The sequence below is a fragment of the Monomorium pharaonis genome, chromosome 2, assembly GCF_013373865.1.
Source record: "Monomorium pharaonis isolate MP-MQ-018 chromosome 2, ASM1337386v2, whole genome shotgun sequence".
NCBI classification, from domain to species: domain Eukaryota; kingdom Metazoa; phylum Arthropoda; class Insecta; order Hymenoptera; family Formicidae; genus Monomorium; species Monomorium pharaonis.
The window spans coordinates 14,773,090-14,796,273 of NC_050468.1; the positions used below are offsets into that span (position 1 = coordinate 14,773,090).

Consider the following 23,184-nt stretch of genomic DNA (forward strand, 5'->3'; position numbering starts at 1 on the left):
ATTGAGTCATTGAATTTAAATGTTGCTTTTTGAATATTTCTTACTCTTCTTATTTCTATTGTTTTGTGTAACAGAAATTTGAGCAAATTAAAATTAATTAAAAATTGTTTAATATTAACTATCAGAATAATTATCCATTTTTTAAATAATTGTTTAATCTTTCTTTAAATATAATATTGTTACAAATATTAATTATTGTGATATACAATGGATAACATACAATGGACTTATTTTTATGTATATACATTAATAAATGCGAACAATATTGTGTACTTTTTGTGTATACAAACATTATTACTTATAAAATTATATAGTTGTTTGTATAATTATTTTTGCAAACTTTATTTATATAAGTTTATAATAAATATAATAATTTTTTATTTTATATTGCATTTGTTTTATTATTATTTCTTTTTCATAAAATAAAAGGATCTAAATGTAAAACTTTGCCCAGGGCACATGAAAAACTAATTACGACTTTGATAAATGTATAAATGTTACTTATAACATATTTTTCAATAATATTTAGCACACTATTACAATAATGTTTGTGTGTGTGTGTGTGTGTGTGTGTGTATGTCAGTGATTTGATAATGCAAACAGTGATCTGCGCACCAAGAAGCTGGAAGAAATATCAATTTCAGTAAGAAAGAAGATTCAACGAAGGAAGCATGTTGAACAATTATATTTGTTTAAACATAGTGCACATGTGATTTTTGGTAAGAAGTAAATAAAAAAGTGATTTGTGTTAGAATTTATTTGGGATTATCTGCTAACTGAAGCTTTCATCATCGTTCTGATAACAACTATGTGCAGTTTCTGATAAATCAGTTTTATTTTAAACAGATATTTAAATTAATAATTAATTTATATATACACATTACCTATATCTATATCTATACGTTTGTGTGTGTGCACGCGCGCACGTATGTGTGTGTCTGCACACAAATAATATATATAATAAATAAATATATATATATAATATATACATATATATATGTATATAAATCAGCGTGTGTAATACAGCTAAATTATTTTTAATTAAATTTAAATTAAATTAAATTAAATTAACTTTCGTGAGTATATTAATTTGCGAATATTTTATTTTAAATTATCTTTTTTCATTTAAGCAGCAATGCTAAACTAATGACATTCACTGTATTCTAAAATATATTAAGAAATAAATACATTTTTAATTTATTTATAACAAATTTAAAACAATTTACATTTATGTTAAAGAAGAAGAGAATAGAATATAAAATAAATATGTAATAGTATCAAAATTGACGATAAATAGATTTCTGTTTAACTTCTGTTATACAATTCTGTTTAATTTCTTGTGGATAATATAATCGTATGAGCCACAAGTTGATATTTATTAAGGATGTGACTACCATGGGTCACAGATCAAATAATCACCAGAAATTACATTGATAAATTATGATCAACAAGCAGAGGTAATGTGTATATTTTAGGAATATCATCCTTTATGTAAAAAGCAATTGATTGATGGTAATCTATTAGAAAAAGATAACGGTGACCCATATCAACTGTCTTGAATTATGTTAATATAATATTACAATTTTACTATTATAATATTACAATTTTACTTTTATAAGTTATTTAATATTTGGCATTTTTAAAAATATGTAATATTTAATACTTAAAAAAAAATTATAAAATATTTAAAATTAATAATAATATTTTTATAACATAAAATATCTTTTAGCTAGTCTTAAAACTGCTTATTGTTTTCCAGGAATAAACGAATGTTATTTGGTTTGAAGTTTAATTTAAAGGAATCAGTTATCAGTTTTTCATGGATTCGAACTTATTGGCCGCTATAATTAATCGATCTACTATTTGCACAACTTTTGATGCCTACTTGAGAGGAACGAGATTTGAAGATCAGCCTTACAGAAGTAGACGATATTGCAAGTGGAAGGTCATTGTAGATAATACGGGTCAAAGATGGCTTGCTCGCTTGATTTCTTTGCTGGATGTTTGGGAGGTAAAATTTTGTGCAAATTAGACTATTGATTTACGTACATTAAGAAAAAAAGTTATTAATTCGACTAAATTTCTCAACTGGTTTGGATTTATTGAATTTAAGTATTTATATATTTCAATTACATATATAAATAATTAAATTAAAGTTTAAATATTTTATGTATTTAAATTAAATGCATAAATACTTGAATAAAAGAAATCTAATTAAGTTGAAAATTTAGTAAAGTTAACAACATTTATTTCTTAGTGTATATCTTTAACAGATTTAATTATGTTTTTTTTTTCAATATGTCTTGATATTATTTATATTAACTGAAAAGTATTTGTTTCACAAATTTATTGTTTGTATGCAACAAAAGTTAAAATTGACATTTACTTTTTATATGTATTAGAACAACACAAGCGCGCGCTATGTAGTTTTTTACTTTTAAAAAATAACAATTGCAATACTAATTATATAAATAAATAATTATATAAAAAAAAAAGAAAAAAATAGAGAGAAAGAAAGAGAGAGAGAGAGAGAAAGCATACTTACATACATTAATATATTATCTAATTTTCTTTCTTCTTTAAAAATATTATCCTTTCTAAAAAAGGGCATGGCATCGATACTCGCATCTCTCGAAGTATTGTTGTCGCTTTTCCGCGATGCCGATTAAACGTGTGTGAAGTTAGCATCTCAAAGTTTAGCATCTCATAAAAATACTGCAGAATTACTTGCATCCAGCATAGTTCTACAGTTCTTGATAGGTATCAACAATAGTTCTGTTGAATTATCTATTTTAATTAAAATTTTATAAATGAGATGCTAACTTCCAAAATCACATAATAGCATCTCACCGTATTTCGAATATACGACCACATAGAAGACTAAATCTATAGAGTCCTATCATTTAGAGACGTTCTATCAATAGTTCTGATGATTAAATTAATGAAAAAATAATTTTTTGTTACAAAACATACGTATATATGCGTGTACGTCTGCGCACGTGGATTTGGTGTAACTGGCATCTCAGATAGACAAAATTAATTAATTTAAAAATTTTAAAAGTATTTTTCAACAACTATCTAGATGGGAAACTTATATTTATAGGACTAGACATGAGACACTGGTTGAATATTGATAGTTCTGTTTTTTTTAAAGCAGTTCCCATACAGATACGGACGCGTACAATAGTTTTTAAAAAAGTTATGCTGTTATAATTAATAAAAACATTTTTTTAAAACTTATTTTGCCCGGAAAACTTGAATTTTGAAGGCTGGACGTGGAGAGCTAATTGAATATCAACAGATTTATTTATTTTAACGCAGTTTTCATATAGTTCCGGACGCGTCCAATAAATTTCTAAAGAGTTCCAGTGATATAATTAATTAAAACATTTTTTAAACAATTATTTTGCCGAAAAACATGACTTTTGAGGGCTAAAGGTGAGATGCTGTTCAAATACCGACAGTTCTATTTATTTTAACGTAATTCTCATATAGTTTGGGACGCGTACAATATGTTTCTATAAAATTCAGGTGATATAATTAATTAGAACATTTTTTAAACAATTATTTTTCCCGAAAAACTTGAATTTCTAAGGCTGCACCTCAAGTGCTAATCAAATATCGACAGATCTATTTATTTTAACGTAATTCTCATATAGTTAGGGACGCGTACAATATGTTTCTATAAAGTTCAGGTGACATAATTAATTAGAACATTTTTTAAACAATTATTTTTCCCAAAAAACTTGAATTTCTAAGGCTACACGTCAAGTGCTAATCGAATATCGACAGATCTATTTATTTTAACGTAATTCTCATATAGTTCCGGGCACGGACAATATGTTTCAATAGAGTTCAAGTGTTATAATTAATTAAAACATTTTTTAAACAATTGTTTTGCCCAAAAAACTTGAATTTCTAAGGCTGCACGTCAAGTGCTAATCGAATATTGACAGATCTATTTATTTTAACGTAAATCTCATATAGTTTGGGACGCGTACAATATGTTTCTATACAGTTCAGGTGATATAATTAATTAGAACATTTTTTAAACAATTTTTTTTCCCGAAAAACTTGAATTTCTAAGGCTACACGTCAAGTGCTAATCGAATATCGACAGATCTATTTATTTTAACGTAATTCTCATATAGTTCCGGGCACGTACAATATGTTTCAATAAAGTTCAAGTGTTATAATTAATTAAAACATTTTTTAAACAATTGTTTTGCCCGAAAAACTTGAATTTCTAAGGCTACACGTCAAGTGCTAATCGAATTTTGACAGATCTATTTATTATAACGTAATTCTCATATAGTTAGGGTCGCGTACAATATGTTTCTATAAAGTTCAGGTAATATAATTAATTAAAACATTTTTTAAACAATTATTTTTCTCGAAAAACTTGAATTTCTAAGGCTACACCTCAAGTGCTAATCGAATGTCGACAGATCTATTTATTTTAACGTAAATCTCATATAGTTTGGGACGCGTACAATATGTTTCTATACAGTTCAGGTGATATAATTAATTAGAACATTTTTTAAACAATTTTTTTTCCCGAAAAACTTGAATTTCTAAGGCTACACGTCAAGTGCTAATCGAATATCGACAGATTTATTTATTTTAACGTAATTCTCATATAGATCGGGACGCGTACAATATGTTTCTGTAAAGTTCAGGTGATATAATTAATTAGAACATTTTTTAAACAATTATTTTTCCCAAAAAACTTGAATTTCTAAGGCTACACGTCAAGTGCTAATCGAATATCGACAGATCTATTTATTTTAACGTAATTCTCATATAGTTCGGGACGCGTACAATATGTTTCTATAAAGTTCAGGTGATATAATTAATTAGAACATTTTTTTAACAATTATTTTTACCCGAAAAACTTGAATTTCTAAGGCTACACGTCAAGTGCTAACCGAATATCGACAGATCTATTTATTTTAACGTAATTTGCATATAGTTCGGGACGCGTATAATATGTTTCTATAAAGTTCAGGTGATATAATTAATTAAAACATTTTTTAAACAATTATTTTTTCCCGAAAAACTTGAATTTCTAAGGCTACACGTCAAGTGCTAATCGAATATCGACAGATTTATTTATTTTAACGTAATTCTCATATAGTTCGGGACGCGTACAATATGTTTCTATAAAGTTCAGGTAATATAATTAATTAAAACATTTTTTAAACAATTATTTTTCTCGAAAAACTTGAATTTCTAAGGCTACACGTCAAGTGCTAATCGAATATCGACAGATCTATTTATTTTAACGTAATTCTCATATAGTTCGGGACGCGTACAATATGTTTCTGTAAAGTTCAAGTGATATAATTAATTAGAACATTTTTTAAACAATTATTGTTCCCGAAAAACTTGAATTTCTAAGGCTACACGTCAAGTGCTAATCGAATATCGACAGATCTATTTATTTTAACGTAATTCTTATATAGTTCCGGACGCATACAATATGTTTCTATAAAGTTCAGGTGATATAATTAATTAGAACATTTTTTAAACAATTATTTTCCCCAAAAAACTTGAATTTCTAAGGCTACACGACAAGTGCTAATCGAATATCGACAGATCTATTTATTTTAACGTAATACTCATATAGTTCGGGACGCGTACAATATGTTTCTATAAAGTTTAGGTGATATAATTAATTAGAACATTTTTTAAACAATTATTTTTCCCGAAAAACTTGAATTTCTAAGGCTACACGTCAAGTGCTAATCAAATATCGACAGATTTATTTATTTTAACGTAATTCTCATATAGTTCGGGACGCGTACAATATGTTTCTGTAAAGTTCAGGTGATATAATTAATTAGAACATTTTTTAAACAATTATTGTTCCCGAAAAACTTGAATTTCTAAGGCTACACGTCAAGTGCTAATCGAATATCGACAGATCTATTTATTTGAACGTAATTCTCATATAGTTCGGGACGCGTACAATATGTTTCTATAAAGTTCAGGTGATATAATTAATTAGAACATTTTTTAAACAATTATTTTTCCCGAAAAACTTGAATTTCTAAGGCTACACGTCAAGTGCTAATCAAATATCGACAGATGTATTTATTTTAACGCAGTGTTCATATAGTTCTGGAAGCGTACAATAGTTTTTTAAAAAGTTACGGTGTTATAATTAATTAAAACATTTTTTAAACAATTATTTTTCCCAAAAAACTTGAATTTCTAAGGCTACACGACAAGTGCTAACCGAATATCGACAGATCTATTTATTTTAACGTAATTCTCATATAGTTCGGGACGCGTACAATATGTTTCTGTAAAGTTCAGGTGATATAATTAATTAGAACATTTTTTAAACAATTATTTTTCCCAAAAAACTTGAATTTCTAAGGCTACACGTCAAGTGCTAATCGAATATCGACAGATCTATTTATTTTAACGTAATTCTCATATAGTTCGGGACGCGTACAATATGTTTCTATAAAGTTCAGGTGATATAATTAATTAAAACATTTTTTAAACAATTATTTTTCCCGAAAAACTTGAATTTCTAAGGCTACACGTCAAGTGCTAATCGAATATCGACAGATCTATTTATTTTAACGTAATTCTCACATAGTTCCGGACGCGTACAATATGTTTCTATAAAGTTCAGGTGATATAATTAATTAGAACATTTTTTAAACAATTATTTTTCCCGAAAAACTTGTATTTCTAAGGCTACACGTCAAGTGCTAATCGAATATCGACAGATCTATTTATTTTAACGTAATTCTCATATAGTTCCGGACGCGTACAATATGTTTCTATAGAGTTCAAGTGTTATAATTAATTAAAACATTTTTTAAACAATTGTTTTGCCCGAAAAACTTGAATTTCTAAGGCTGCACGACAAGTGCTAATCGAATATTGACAGATCTGTTTATTTTAACGCAATTCTCATATAGTTCGGGACGCGTACAATATGTTTCTATAAAGTTCAGGTGATATAATTAATTAAAACATTTTTTAAACAATTATTTTTCCCGAAAAACTTGAATTTCTAAGGCTACACGTCAAGTGCTAATCGAATATCGACAGATTTATTTATTTTAACGTAATTCTCATATAGTTCGGGACGCGTACAATATGTTTCTATAAAGTTCAGGTAATATAATTAATTAAAACATTTTTTAAACAATTATTTTTCTCGAAAAACTTGAATTTCTAAGGCTACACGTCAAGTGCTAATCGAATATCAACAGATCTATTTATTTTAACGTAATTCTCATATAGTTCGGGACGCGTACAATATGTTTCTGTAAAGTTCAGGTGATATAATTAATTAGAACATTTTTAAACAATTATTGTTCCCGAAAAACTTGAATTTCTAAGGCTACACGTCAAGTGCTAATCGAATATCGACAGATCTATTTATTTTAACGTAATTCTTATATAGTTCCGGACGCATACAATATGTTTCTATAAAGTTCAGGTGATATAATTAATTAGAACATTTTTTAAACAATTATTTTCCCCAAAAAACTTGAATTTCTAAGGCTACACGACAAGTGCTAATCGAATATCGACAGATCTATTTATTTTAACGTAATACTCATATAGTTCGGGACGCGTACAATATGTTTCTATAAAGTTCAGGTGATATAATTAATTAGAACATTTTTTAAACAATTATTTTTCCCGAAAAACTTGAATTTCTAAGGCTACATGTCAAGTGCTAATCGAATATCGACAGATTTATTTATTTTAACGTAATTCTCATATAGTTCGGGACGCGTACAATATGTTTCTGTAAAGTTCAGGTGATATAATTAATTAGAACATTTTTTAAACAATTATTGTTCCCGAAAAACTTGAATTTCTAAGGCTACACGTCAAGTGCTAATCGAATATCGACAGATCTATTTATTTGAACGTAATTCTCATATAGTTCGGGACGCGTACAATATGTTTCTATAAAGTTCAGGTGATATAATTAATTAGAACATTTTTTAAACAATTATTTTACCCGAAAAAACTTGAATTTCTAAGGCTACACGTCAAGTGCTAATCAAATATCGACAGATGTATTTATTTTAACGCAGTGTTCATATAGTTCTGGAAGCGTACAATAGTTTTTTAAAAGTTACGGTGTTATAATTAATTAAAACATTTTTTAAACAATTATTTTTCCCAAAAAACTTGAATTTCTAAGGCTACACGACAAGTGCTAATCGAATATCGACAGATCTATTTATTTTAACGTAATTCTCATATAGTTCGGGACGCGTACAATATGTTTCTGTAAAGTTCAGGTGATATAATTAATTAGAACATTTTTTAAACAATTATTTTCCCAAAAAACTTGAATTTCTAAGGCTACACGTCAAGTGCTAATCGAATATCGACAGATCTATTTATTTTAACGTAATTCTCATATAGTTCGGGACGCGTACAATATGTTTCTATAAAGTTCAGGTGATATAATTAATTAGAACATTTTTTAAACAATTATTTTTCCCGAAAAACTTGAATTTCTAAGGCTACACGTCAAGTGCTAATCGAATATCGACAGATCTATTTATTTTAACGTAATTCTCATATAGTTCCGGGACGCGTACAATATGTTTCTATAAAGTTCAGGTGATATAATTAATTAGAACATTTTTTAAACAATTATTTTTCCCGAAAAACTTGAATTTCTAAGGCTACACGTCAAGTGCTAATCGAATATCGACAGATCTATTTATTTTAACGTAATTCTCATATAGTTCCGGACGCGTACAATATGTTTCTATAAAGTTCAGGTGATATAATTAATTAGAACATTTTTTAAACAATTATTTTTCCCGAAAAACTTGAATTTCTAAGGCTACACGTCAAGTGCTAATCGAATATCGACAGATCTATTTATTTTAACGTAATTCTCATATAGTTCCGGACGCGTACAATATGTTTCTATAGAGTTCAAGTGTTATAATTAATTAAAACATTTTTTAAACAATTGTTTTGCCCGAAAAACTTGAATTTCTAAGGCTGCACGACAAGTGCTAATCGAATATTGACAGATCTGTTTATTTTAACGCAATTCTCATATAGTTCGGGACGCGTACAATATGTTTCTATAAAGTTCAGGTGATATAATTAATTAGAACATTTTTTAAACAATTATTTTTCCCGAAAAAACTTGAATTTCTAAGGCTTCACGTCAAGTGCTAATCGAATATCGACAGATCTATTTATTTTAACGTAATTCTCATATAATTCCGGACGCGTACAATATGTTTCTATAAAGTTCAGGTGATATAATTAATTAGAACATTTTTTAAACAATTATTTTTCCCGAAAAACTTGAATTTCTAAGGCTACACGTCAAGTGCTAATCGAATATCGACAGATCTATTTATTTTAACGTAATTCTCATATAGTTCGGGACGCGTACAATATGTTTCTATAGAGTTCAAGTGATATAATTAATTAGAACATTTTTTAAACAATTAGTTTTGCCCGAAAAACTTGAATTTCTAAGGCTACACGTCAAGTGCTAATCGATATCGACAGATCTATTTATTTTAACGTAATTCTCATATAGTTCCGGACGCGTACAATATGTTTCTATAAAGTTCAGGTGTTATAATTAATTAAAACATTTTTTAAACAATTGTTTTTGCCCGAAAAACTTGAATTTCTAAGGCTGCACGACAAGTGCTAATCAAATATTGACAGATCTGTTTATTTTAACGTAATTCTCATATAGTTCGGGACGCGTACAATATGTTTCTATAAAGTTCAGGTGATATAATTAATTAGAACATTTTTTAAACAATTATTTTTCCCGAAAAACTTGAATTTCTAAGGCTTACACGTCAAGTGCTAATCGAATATTGACAGATCTATTTATTTTAACGTAATTCTCATATAATTCGGGACGCGTACAATATGTTTCTATAAAGTTCAGGTGATATAATTAATTAGAACATTTTTAAACAATTATTTTTCCCGAAAAACTTGAATTTCTAAGGCTACACGTCAAGTGCTAATCGAATATCGACAGATCTATTTATTTTAACGTAATTCTCATATAGTACCGGACGCGTACAATATGTTTCTATAGAGTTCAAGTGTTATAATTAATTAAAACATTTTTTAAACAATTGTTTTGCCCGAAAAACTTGAATTTCTAAGGCTGCACGACAAGTGCTAATCGAATATTGACAGATCTGTTTATTTTAACGCAATTCTCATATAGTTCGGGACGCGTACAATATGTTTCTATAAAGTTCAGGTGATATAATTAATTAGAACATTTTTTAAACAATTATTTTTCCCGAAAAACTTGAATTTCTAAGGCTTCACGTCAAGTGCTAATCGAATATTGACAGATCTATTTATTTTAACGTAATTCTCATATATTCCGGACGCGTACAATATGTTTCTATAAAGTTCAGGTGATATAATTAATTAGAACATTTTTTAAACAATTATTTTTCCCGAAAAACTTGAATTTCTAAGGCTACACGTCAAGTGCTAATCGAATATCGACAGATCTATTTATTTTAACGTAATTCTCATATAGTTCCGGACGCGTACAAAATGTTTCTATAGAGTTCAAGTGTTATAATTAATTAAAACATTTTTTAAACAATTGTTTTGCCCGAAAAACTTGAATTTCTAAGGCTGCACGACAAGTGCTAATCGAATATTGACAGATCTGTTTATTTTAACGCAATTCTCATATAGTTCGGGACGCGTACAATATGTTTTTATAAAGTTCAGGTGATATAATTAATTAAAACATTTTTTAAACAATTATTTTTCCCGAAAAACTTCAATTTCTAAGGCTACACGTCAAGTGCTAATCGAATATCGACAGATTTATTTATTTTAACGTAATTCTCATATAGTTCGGGACGCGTACAATATGTTTCTATAAAGTTCAGGTAATATAATTAATTAAAACATTTTTTAAACAATTATTTTTCTCGAAAAACTTGAATTTCTAAGGCTACACGTCAAGTGCTAATCGAATATCGACAGATCTATTTATTTTAACGTAATTCTCATATAGTTCGGGACGCGTACAATATGTTTCTGTAAAGTTCAGGTGATATAATTAATTAGAACATTTTTTAAACAATTATTGTTCCCGAAAAACTTGAATTTCTAAGGCTACACGTCAAGTGCTAATCGAATATCGACAGATCTATTTATTTTAACGTAATTCTTATATAGTTCCGGACGCATACAATATGTTTCTATAAAGTTCAGGTGATATAATTAATTAGAACATTTTTTAAACAATTATTTTCCCCAAAAAACTTGAATTTCTAAGGCTACACGACAAGTGCTAATCGAATATCGACAGATCTATTTATTTTAACGTAATACTCATATAGTGCGGGACGCGTACAATATGTTTCTATAAAGTTCAGGTGATATAATTAATTAGAACATTTTTTAAACAATTATTTTTCCCGAAAAACTTGAATTTCTAAGGCTACACGTCAAGTGCTAATCGAATATCGACAGATTTATTTATTTTAACGTAATTCTCATATAGTTCGGGACGCGTACAATATGTTTCTGTAAAGTTCAGGTGATATAATTAATTAGAACATTTTTTAAACAATTATTTTTCCCGAAAAACTTGAATTTCTAAGGCTACACGTCAAGTGCTAATCGAATGTCGACAGATCTATTTATTTTAACGTAATTCTCACATAGTTCCGGACGCGTACAATATGTTTCTATAAAGTTCAGGTGATATAATTAATTAGAACATTTTTTAAACAATTATTTTTCCCGAAAAACTTGAATTTCTAAGGCTACACGTCAAGTGCTAATCGAATATCAACAGATCTATTTATTTTAACGTAATTCTCATATAGTTCGGGACGCGTACAATATGTTTCTGTAAAGTTCAGGTGATATAATTAATTAGAACATTTTTTAAACAATTATTTTTCCCGAAAAACTTGAATTTCTAAGGCTACACGTCAAGTGCTAATCGAATATCGACAGATCTATTTATTTTAACGTAATTCTCATATAGTTCCGGACGCGTACAATATGTTTCTATAGAGTTCAAGTGTTATAATTAATTAAAACATTTTTTAAACAATTGTTTTGCCCGAAAAACTTGAATTTCTAAGGCTGCACGACAAGTGCTAATCGAATATTGACAGATCTGTTTATTTTAACGCAATTCTCATATAGTTCGGGACGCGTACAATATGTTTCTATAAAGTTCAGGTGATATAATTAATTAGAACATTTTTTAAACAATTATTTTTCCCGAAAAACTTGAATTTCTAAGGCTTCACGTCAAGTGCTAATCGAATATTGACAGATCTATTTATTTTAACGTAATTCTCATATAATTCCGGACGCGTACAATATGTTTCTATAAAGTTCAGGTGATATAATTAATTAGAACATTTTTTAAACAATTATTTTTCCCGAAAAACTTGAATTTCTAAGGCTACACGTCAAGTGCTAATCGAATATCGACAGATCTATTTATTTTAACGTAATTCTCATATAGTTCCGGACGCGTACAATATGTTTCTATAGAGTTCAAGTGTTATAATTAATTAAAACATTTTTTAAACAATTGTTTTGCCCGAAAAACTTGAATTTCTAAGGCTGCACGACAAGTGCTAATCGAATATTGACAGATCTGTTTATTTTAACGCAATTCTCATATAGTTCGGGACGCGTACAATATGTTTCTATAAAGTTCAGGTGATATAATTAATTAAAACATTTTTTAAACAATTATTTTTCCCGAAAAACTTGAATTTCTAAGGCTACACGTCAAGTGCTAATCGAATATCGACAGATCTATTTATTTTAACGTAATTCTCACATAGTTCCGGACGCGTACAATATGTTTCTATAAAGTTCAGGTGATATAATTAATTAGAACATTTTTTAAACAATTATTTTTCCCGAAAAACTTGAATTTCTAAGGCTACACGTCAAGTGCTAATCGAATATCAACAGATCTATTTATTTTAACGTAATTCTCATATAGTTCGGGACGCGTACAATATGTTTCTATAAAGTTCAGGTGATATAATTAATTAGAACATTTTTTAAACAATTATTTTTCCCGAAAAACTTGAATTTCTAAGGCTACACGTCAAGTGCTAATCGAATATCGACAGATCTATTTATTTTAACGTAATTCTCATATAGTTCCGGACGCGTACAATATGTTTCTATAGAGTTCAAGTGTTATAATTAATTAAAACATTTTTTAAACAATTGTTTTGCCCGAAAAACTTGAATTTCTAAGGCTGCACGACAAGTGCTAATCAAATATTGACAGATCTGTTTATTTTAACGCAATTCTCATATAGTTCGGGACGCGTACAATATGTTTCTATAAAGTTCAGGTGATATAATTAATTAGAACATTTTTTAAACAATTATTTTTCCCAAAAAACTTGAATTTTTAAGGCTTCACGTCAAGTGCTAATCGAATATTGACAGATCTATTTATTTTAACGTAATTCTCATATAATTCCGGACGCGTACAATATGTTTCTATAAAGTTCAGGTGATATAATTAATTAGAACATTTTTTAAACAATTATTTTTCCCGAAAAACTTGAATTTCTAAGGCTACACGTCAAGTGCTAATCGAATATCGACAGATCTATTTATTTTAACGTAATTCTCATATAGTTCCGGACGCGTACAATATGTTTCTATAGAGTTCAAGTGTTATAATTAATTAAAACATTTTTTAAACAATTGTTTTGCCCGAAAAACTTGAATTTCTAAGGCTGCACGACAAGTGCTAATCGGATATTGACAGATCTGTTTATTTTAACGCAATTCTCATATAGTTCGGGACGCGTACAATATGTTTCTATAAAGTTCAGGTGATATAATTAATTAAAACATTTTTTAAACAATTATTTTTCCCGAAAAACTTGAATTTCTAAGGCTACACGTCAAGTGCTAATCGAATATCGACAGATCTATTTATTTTAACGTAATTCTCACATAGTTCCGGACGCGTACAATATGTTTCTATAAAGTTCAGGTGATATAATTAATTAGAACATTTTTTAAACAATTATTTTTCCCGAAAAACTTGAATTTCTAAGGCTACACGTCAAGTGCTAATCGAATATCAACAGATCTATTTATTTTAACGTAATTCTCATATAGTTCGGGACGCGTACAATATGTTTCTATAAAGTTCAGGTGATATAATTAATTAGAACATTTTTTAAACAATTATTTTTCCCGAAAAACTTGAATTTCTAAGGCTACACGTCAAGTGCTAATCGAATATCGACAGATCTATTTATTTTAACGTAATTCTCATATAGTACCGGACGCGTACAATATGTTTCTATAGAGTTCAAGTGTTATAATTAATTAAAACATTTTTTAAACAATTGTTTTGCCCGAAAAACTTGAATTTCTAAGGCTGCACGACAAGTGCTAATCGAATATTGACAGATCTGTTTATTTTAACGCAATTCTCATATAGTTCGGGACGCGTACAATATGTTTCTATAAAGTTCAGGTGATATAATTAATTAGAACATTTTTTAAACAATTATTTTTCCCGAAAAACTTGAATTTCTAAGGCTTCACGTCAAGTGCTAATCGAATATTGACAGATCTATTTATTTTAACGTAATTCTCATATAATTCCGGACGCGTACAATATGTTTCTATAAAGTTCAGGTGATATAATTAATTAGAACATTTTTTAAACAATTATTTTTCCCGAAAAACTTGAATTTCTAAGGCTACACGTCAAGTGCTAATCGAATATCGACAGATCTATTTATTTTAACGTAATTCTCATATAGTTCCGGACGCGTACAAAATGTTTCTATAGAGTTCAAGTGTTATAATTAATTAAAACATTTTTTAAACAATTGTTTTGCCCGAAAAACTTGAATTTCTAAGGCTGCACGACAAGTGCTAATCGAATATTGACAGATCTGTTTATTTTAACGCAATTCTCATATAGTTCGGGACGCGTACAATATGTTTCTATAAAGTTCAGGTGATATAATTAATTAAAACATTTTTTAAACAATTATTTTTCCCGAAAAACTTGAATTTCTAAGGCTACACGTCAAGTGCTAATCGAATATCGACAGATTTATTTATTTTAACGCAATTCTCATATAGTTCGGGACGCGTACAATATGTTTCTATAAAGTTCAGGTAATATAATTAATTAAAACATTTTTTAAACAATTATTTTTCTCGAAAAACTTGAATTTCTAAGGCTACACGTCAAGTGCTAATCGAATATCGACAGATCTATTTATTTTAACGTAATTCTCATATAGTTCGGGACGCGTACAATATGTTTCTGTAAAGTTCAGGTGATATAATTAATTAGAACATTTTTTAAACAATTATTGTTCCCGAAAAACTTGAATTTCTAAGGCTACACGTCAAGTGCTAATCGAATATCGACAGATCTATTTATTTTAACGTAATTCTTATATAGTTCCGGACGCATACAATATGTTTCTATAAAGTTCAGGTGATATAATTAATTAGAACATTTTTTAAACAATTATTTTCCCCAAAAAACTTGAATTTCTAAGGCTACACGACAAGTGCTAATCGAATATCGACAGATCTATTTATTTTAACGTAATACTCATATAGTTCGGGACGCGTACAATATGTTTCTATAAAGTTCAGGTGATATAATTAATTAGAACATTTTTTAAACAATTATTTTTCCCGAAAAACTTGAATTTCTAAGGCTACACGTCAAGTGCTAATCGAATATCGACAGATTTATTTATTTTAACGTAATTCTCATATAGTTCGGGACGCGTACAATATGTTTCTGTAAAGTTCAGGTGATATAATTAATTAGAACATTTTTTAAACAATTATTTTTCCCGAAAAACTTGAATTTCTAAGGCTACACGTCAAGTGCTAATCGAATATCGACAGATCTATTTATTTTAACGTAATTCTCACATAGTTCCGGACGCGTACAATATGTTTCTATAAAGTTCAGGTGATATAATTAATTAGAACATTTTTTAAACAATTATTTTTCCCGAAAAACTTGAATTTCTAAGGCTACACGTCAAGTGCTAATCGAATATCAACAGATCTATTTATTTTAACGTAATTCTCATATAGTTCGGGACGCGTACAATATGTTTCTATAAAGTTCAGGTGATATAATTAATTAGAACATTTTTTAAACAATTATTTTTCCCGAAAAACTTGAATTTCTAAGGCTACACGTCAAGTGCTAATCGAATATCGACAGATCTATTTATTTTAACGTAATTCTCATATAGTTCCGGACGCGTACAATATGTTTCTATAGAGTTCAAGTGTTATAATTAATTAAAACATTTTTTAAACAATTGTTTTGCCCGAAAAACTTGAATTTCTAAGGCTGCACGACAAGTGCTAATCGAATATTGACAGATCTGTTTATTTTAACGCAATTCTCATATAGTTCGGGACGCGTACAATATGTTTCTATAAAGTTCAGGTGATATAATTAATTAGAACATTTTTTAAACAATTATTTTTCCCGAAAAACTTGAATTTCTAAGGCTTCACGTCAAGTGCTAATCGAATATTGACAGATCTATTTATTTTAACGTAATTCTCATATAATTCCGGACGCGTACAATATGTTTCTATAAAGTTCAGGTGATATAATTAATTAGAACATTTTTTAAACAATTATTTTTCCCGAAAAACTTGAATTTCTAAGGCTACACGTCAAGTGCTAATCGAATATCGACAGATCTATTTATTTTAACGTAATTCTCATATAGTTCCGGACGCGTACAATATGTTTCTATAGAGTTCAAGTGTTATAATTAATTAAAACATTTTTTAAACAATTGTTTTGCCCGAAAAACTTGAATTTCTAAGGCTGCACGACAAGTGCTAATCGAATATTGACAGATCTGTTTATTTTAACGCAATTCTCATATAGTTCGGGACGCGTACAATATGTTTCTATAAAGTTCAGGTGATATAATTAATTAAAACATTTTTTAAACAATTATTTTTCCCGAAAAACTTGAATTTCTAAGGCTACACGTCAAGTGCTAATCGAATATCGACAGATCTATTTATTTTAACGTAATTCTCACATAGTTCCGGACGCGTACAATATGTTTCTATAAAGTTCAGGTGATATAATTAATTAGAACATTTTTTAAACAATTATTTTTCCCGAAAAACTTGAATTTCTAAGGCTACACGTCAAGTGCTAATCGAATATCAACAGATCTATTTATTTTAACGTAATTCTCATATAGTTCGGGACGCGTACAATATGTTTCTATAAAGTTCAGGTGATATAATTAATTAGAACATTTTTTAAACAATTATTTTTCCCGAAAAACTTGAATTTCTAAGGCTACACGTCAAGTGCTAATCGAATATCGACAGATCTATTTATTTTAACGTAATTCTCATATAGTTCCGGACGCGTACAATATGTTTCTATAAAGTTCAGGTGATATAATTAATTAGAACATTTTTTAAACAATTATTTTTCCCGAAAAACTTGAATTTCTAAGGCTTCACGTCAAGTGCTAATCGAATATTGACAGATCTATTTATTTTAACGTAATTCTCATATAATTCCGGACGCGTACAATATGTTTCTATAAAGTTCAGGTGATATAATTAATTAGAACATTTTTTAAACAATTATTTTTCCCGAAAAACTTGAATTTCTAAGGCTACACGTCAAGTGCTAATCGAATATCGACAGATCTATTTATTTTAACGTAATTCTCATATAGTTCCGGACGCGTACAAAATGTTTCTATAGAGTTCAAGTGTTATAATTAATTAAAACATTTTTTAAACAATTGTTTTGCCCGAAAAACTTGAATTTCTAAGGCTACACGTCAAGTGCTAATCGAATTTCGACAGATCTATTTATTATAACGTAATTCTCATATAGTTAGGGTCGCGTACAATATGTTTCTATAAAGTTCAGGTAATATAATTAATTAAAACATTTTTTAAACAATTATTTTTCTCGAAAAACTTGAATTTCTAAGGCTACACCTCAAGTGCTAATCGAATGTCGACAGATCTATTTATTTTAACGTAAATCTCATATAGTTTGGGACGCGTACAATATGTTTCTATACAGTTCAGGTGATATAATTAATTAGAACATTTTTTAAACAATTTTTTTCCCGAAAAACTTGAATTTCTAAGGCTACACGTCAAGTGCTAATCGAATATCGACAGATCTATTTATTTTAACGTAATTCTTATATAGTTCCGGACGCGTACAATATGTTTCTATAAAGTTCAGGTGATATAATTAATTAGAACATTTTTTAAACAATTATTTTTCCCAAAAAACTTGAATTTCTAAGGCTACACGTCAAGTGCTAATCGAATATCAACAGATCTATTTATTTTAACGTAATTCTCATATAGTTCGGGACGCGTACAATATGTTTCTATAAAGTTCAGGTGATATAATTAATTAGAACATTTTTTAAACAATTATTTTTCCCGAAAAACTTGAATTTCTAAGGCTACACGTCAAGTGCTAACCGAATATCGACAGATCTATTTATTTTAACGTAATTTGCATATAGTTCGGGACGCGTATAATATGTTTCTATAAAGTTCAGGTGATATAATTAATTAAAACATTTTTTAAACAATTATTTTTCCCGAAAAACTTGAATTTCTAAGGCTACACGTCAAGTGCTAATCGAATATCGACAGATCTATTTATTTGAACGTAATTTGCATATAGTTCGGGACGCGTATAATATGTTTCTATAAAGTTCAGGTTATATAATTAATTAAAACATTTTTTAAACAATTATTTTTCCCGAAAAACTTGAATTTCTAAGGCTACACGTTAAGTGCTAATCGAATATCGACAGATCTATTTATTTTAACGTAAATCTTATATAGTTCGGGACGCGTACAATATGTTTCTATCAAGTTCAGGTGATATAAATAATCAAATCATTTTTTAAACAATTATTTTGCCCGAAAAATTTGAATTTTGACGGCTAGACGTGAAATGCTGTTCAAATATCGACAGTTTTATTTATTTTAACGCAGTTCTCATATAGTTCCGGACGCGAACAATAGTTTTCTAAAAAGTTCCGGTGATATAATTAATTAAAACATTTTTTAAACAATTATTTTGCCCGGAAAACTCGTAATTTGAAGGCTAAACGTGAGATGCTGTTCAAATATCGACAATTCTATTTATTTTAACGCAGTTCTCATATAGTTCTAGACGCGTACAATAATTTTCTAAAAATTTCCGGTGATATAATAAATTGAAACATTTTTTAAACAATTATTTTGCCCGGAAAACTCGAATTTTGAGGGCTTGACGTGAGATGCTAATCCAATATCGACAGTTCTATTTATTTTAACGCAGTTTTCATATAGTTCGGTACGCGTGCAATATGTTTTTATAGATTTCAGGTGTTATAATTAATTAAAACATTTTTTAAACAATTATTTTGCTTGGAAAACTCGAAATTTGAGGGCTAAACGTGAGATGCTGTTCAAATATCGACAGTTCTATTTATTTTAACGCAGTTTTCATATAGTTCTGGACGTGTACAATAATTTTCTAAAAATTTCCGGTGATATAATTAATTAAAACATTTTTTAAACAATTATTTTGCCCGGAAACCTCGAATTTTGAGGGCTTTACGTGAGATGCTAATCGAATATCGACAGTTCTATTTATTTTAACGCAGTTCTTATATAGTTCCGGACGCGTACAATAATTTTCTAAAAAGTTCCGGTGATATAATTAATTAAAACATTTTTTAAACATATTGTGGTTGTATATTCGAAATACGGTGGGATGTTATTATGTGATTTTGGAAGTTAGCATCTCTTTTATAAAAATTTATTTAAAATACATAATTCAACGGAACTATTGTTGAAACTTATCAAGAACTGTAGAACAATGCTGGATGCAAGTAATTCTGCATCCAGTATTTTTATGAGATGCTGAACTTTGAGATGCTAACTTTACACACGTTTAATCGGCATTGTGGAAAAGCGACAACAATACTTCGAGAGATGCTAAAACTATAGTAAAGAGGATGATATTATAAATCCCTTATTTACATTTTGTACAACAACTTTGTTAATATTTTAAATTATAAATTTAACACATTTTTTTGCTAATATGTTTTGTGTGTGTGTGTGTGTTTGTGTGTGTGTTTACAATTAATTCTGGACTTAAAATTATAAAATATCTAATATTTACGATATTATTTATAAAAATGTGATAACATTGAATAATGGATTGAAGAGAAACAGATGGTAATGTGGGTCCTTTATAAAATAGATTTAAAATGTATTCAATCAAAATAAAAAGAAAAATATAAAGAATGTATAAAAAATGTAATGTAAATTATGGATTAGTAGTATAATTGCAATCAAATTATCGAATAACTAGTTCGACCATAACTTATATCAAAACTTAAAAAAAGAGACAATTAGGTTTATTAAGACATGAACACACTTAGGAGGCTACTTTAACAAAATTTCAAGCTGTTGTTTAATAATAGGAAAAAATTGCTGAATGCGTACCGATCGTTTAAATCGTATTTTTTTCATAATTTTATTTAATATAAGCAACATTTAGTAACCAAAATATAAAGTAAGTGCGAAATGAGTAATACAGACAAAAAATTTACAAATTACATCTTGTTTTGTGTGTGCTATGTAATATTTTATACTAAGATTTTGTTTTTTTAAATAAAGGTTTATCATATAATAATTTACATTTATAGCACATATATATATATTTACAATTATTATAAAAATTATATAAAATATTTTTATGAAACAATTTAATATTTTCTAAATTGTACTACCATAAGAATTTTTGTATAATACCGGTGATTTAGAAATTAACACATGCTTATACATCATGCGCTCTTATTTTAGGCTACATAACATAATTAATATTATGTTATTCTTTATTTTACACGACATCAAAACTCATGTCTCTTGGCAAGAATTCCGTCACCAAGTCGCGTTAAATTTTTAAATATTTAAATTTTTTGTTTAATAAATTATAAATCAATAGGCTATAGTTAATAATTTATTTTATTAATCTTATATTTTTAATTATTTTTATTTATAAATTTAATACTTTCAAAAGAGGTATACGATTTAGGCGACTGGTTTCCTAAATCGTACTTTTTGCAGCATGTTACAGAAAAGCTTATAACACATTAATTTCTTACTAGTAAACAGCTTAATATACATGTAATAATAGATGCCTTAAATATCAAGCTACAATTTTCAATGTTTATTTGTATCCTAAATAATATCAAATACAAAATATAATCAAAAATTATTTAAGTGGTACGCATTTGGCAACTCTTCCCTACTTACAAAAACCATTATACTATTTTTTTCTATACTTTATCTTATAAAGCACATACAATTTTATAAATTTTAGGATGTGCCGGTATTGTGGTGGGATATCCTTTGGATACAGTCAAAGTCCATATGCAAACTCAGGACTGTCGTAATCCAAAATATCGGGGTACCTGGGATTGTTTACGCACCATATTCGCGAAAGAATCGGTATTTGAAAAAATAATTATATAGAATTGTACTATAATAACAAATTAGACAAATTGCTTTCATATTTGTAGGTAAATTTTTTAAATATTGCTATTCATTGATTTTTGTATAGGTGAGTGGTCTTTATAAAGGCATGACTTCGCCAATCGCAGGTGTTGCTGTAGTAAACGCGATTGTCTTTGGCGTTTACGGGTACACTCAACGGAATTTGTCTGAACCTGATCGATTCTCATCGTATTTCCTGGCTGGTGCATCTGCCGGGCTTGCTCAAACTCCTGTCTCAAGTCCAATAGAATTAGCAAAAACGCGCCTGCAGTTACAGTCTACAGGTCAAGGTAACATTCAAGGACCGATGCAGTGCTTAAGGAACATCCACAGGCAGGAAGGTTATCGTGGCGTTTTTAAGGGTCTAGGTATTACATTCCTCAGGGAAGCACCGAGTTACGGTGTGTACTTCGTGACCTACGAGATGTTAACCAAGACGTCTTCAAAGCAACCGATTTCGACACTTCACATGCTGCTAGCTGGGGGACTCGCTGGTACGGCCTCATGGGTGATCTCTTATCCTATTGATGTCATCAAGTCGCGCATACAAGCGGAAAATGGCAATCGTTACTCAGGCGCTTTGGATTGTCTCAAGAAATCTATTCGTAGTGAAGGATATAGTTGCTTATATCGAGGTTTAAATTCGACGATTCTTCGAGCATTTCCGACAAACGCGGCGACTTTTGCTGTAGTCACATGGACGATCCGATTGTTCGGTGAGCAAACGAATGAAGCACCGAAGGAGGCTGTCATGTTGAAAACAACGATGCAAACGAAAAATCGCACGGCGAAAGGATATGAATCCTTTGTCAGGAAGTGGAACGCGTTCTTCGAGGGTATTTCGAGAAGTAACGGTTTTGCTACTCCGTCATATTCTGTCGAATATATGTTGCCTATTAGCAGGCTGGTACCAAATAACAACGCCTGCCTGGTCCACAACTGTAGACGGTCGGATTGCAACCACAACGCGCTAAAGCAAAAGAATACGTGCGAGGATTGGGAGGAGAAAGAAAAGAAATCGAGAAACAACAAGGAAAAGGATGAACATGTGGATGAAAAAGATTGTGGCAACATTAAAATAGACACATGTACTTGTAATCTGTCTGTAGCCATAGACACCTGTACTTGTAATCTACAGCACGTACTTTGTGTCTCAAATTTGAATAATACTTGACGTCACGCATGACATAGGTTTTAGCATGTGATGTATTTTTAGTGCAATTATGGTGTAAAAAGGGAACACAATATTTATAGATTTCTTTTCTGATAATTAATTTAATTAATGAAAAATTCATATACATATATATATCTCACAAGCAACGCCGCACAAAACGTTAATAGATATGAAGTTGGGTCAAAGTTACAAATTTACTAGAAAAAACGTATATATCTTCAATTCAACAATTGAAGTAATTGAGTAAGCAGTGAAAAATAATTATAGATATTAATGTGTTTATATTATATATTTGATTTATTGAGCGTATAATGAAATTTATAATGGAAAATTTGTTTCAATTCTCTTTCTGTGTTTTTAATTGTAGCTGCTTGATTTAATCAACACGT

The 23,184-nt window shown here is 28.9% G+C and overlaps 1 protein-coding gene across 1 annotated transcript; it reads left to right on the plus strand.

The window, feature by feature from the left end:
• The first annotated feature begins 432 nt into the window (after positions 1-432).
• LOC118644418 (mitochondrial basic amino acids transporter-like) lies at positions 433-23,126 on the plus strand. The gene is made up of 4 exons (XM_036282986.1): positions 433-719; positions 1,760-2,011; positions 21,449-21,576; positions 21,689-23,126. Exons 2-4 carry the CDS (start codon positions 1,972-1,974, stop codon positions 22,793-22,795), a joined length of 1,275 nt encoding a protein of 424 aa, XP_036138879.1. The 5' UTR covers positions 433-719; positions 1,760-1,971; the 3' UTR covers positions 22,796-23,126.
• The last annotated feature ends 58 nt before the right edge of the window (positions 23,127-23,184 follow it).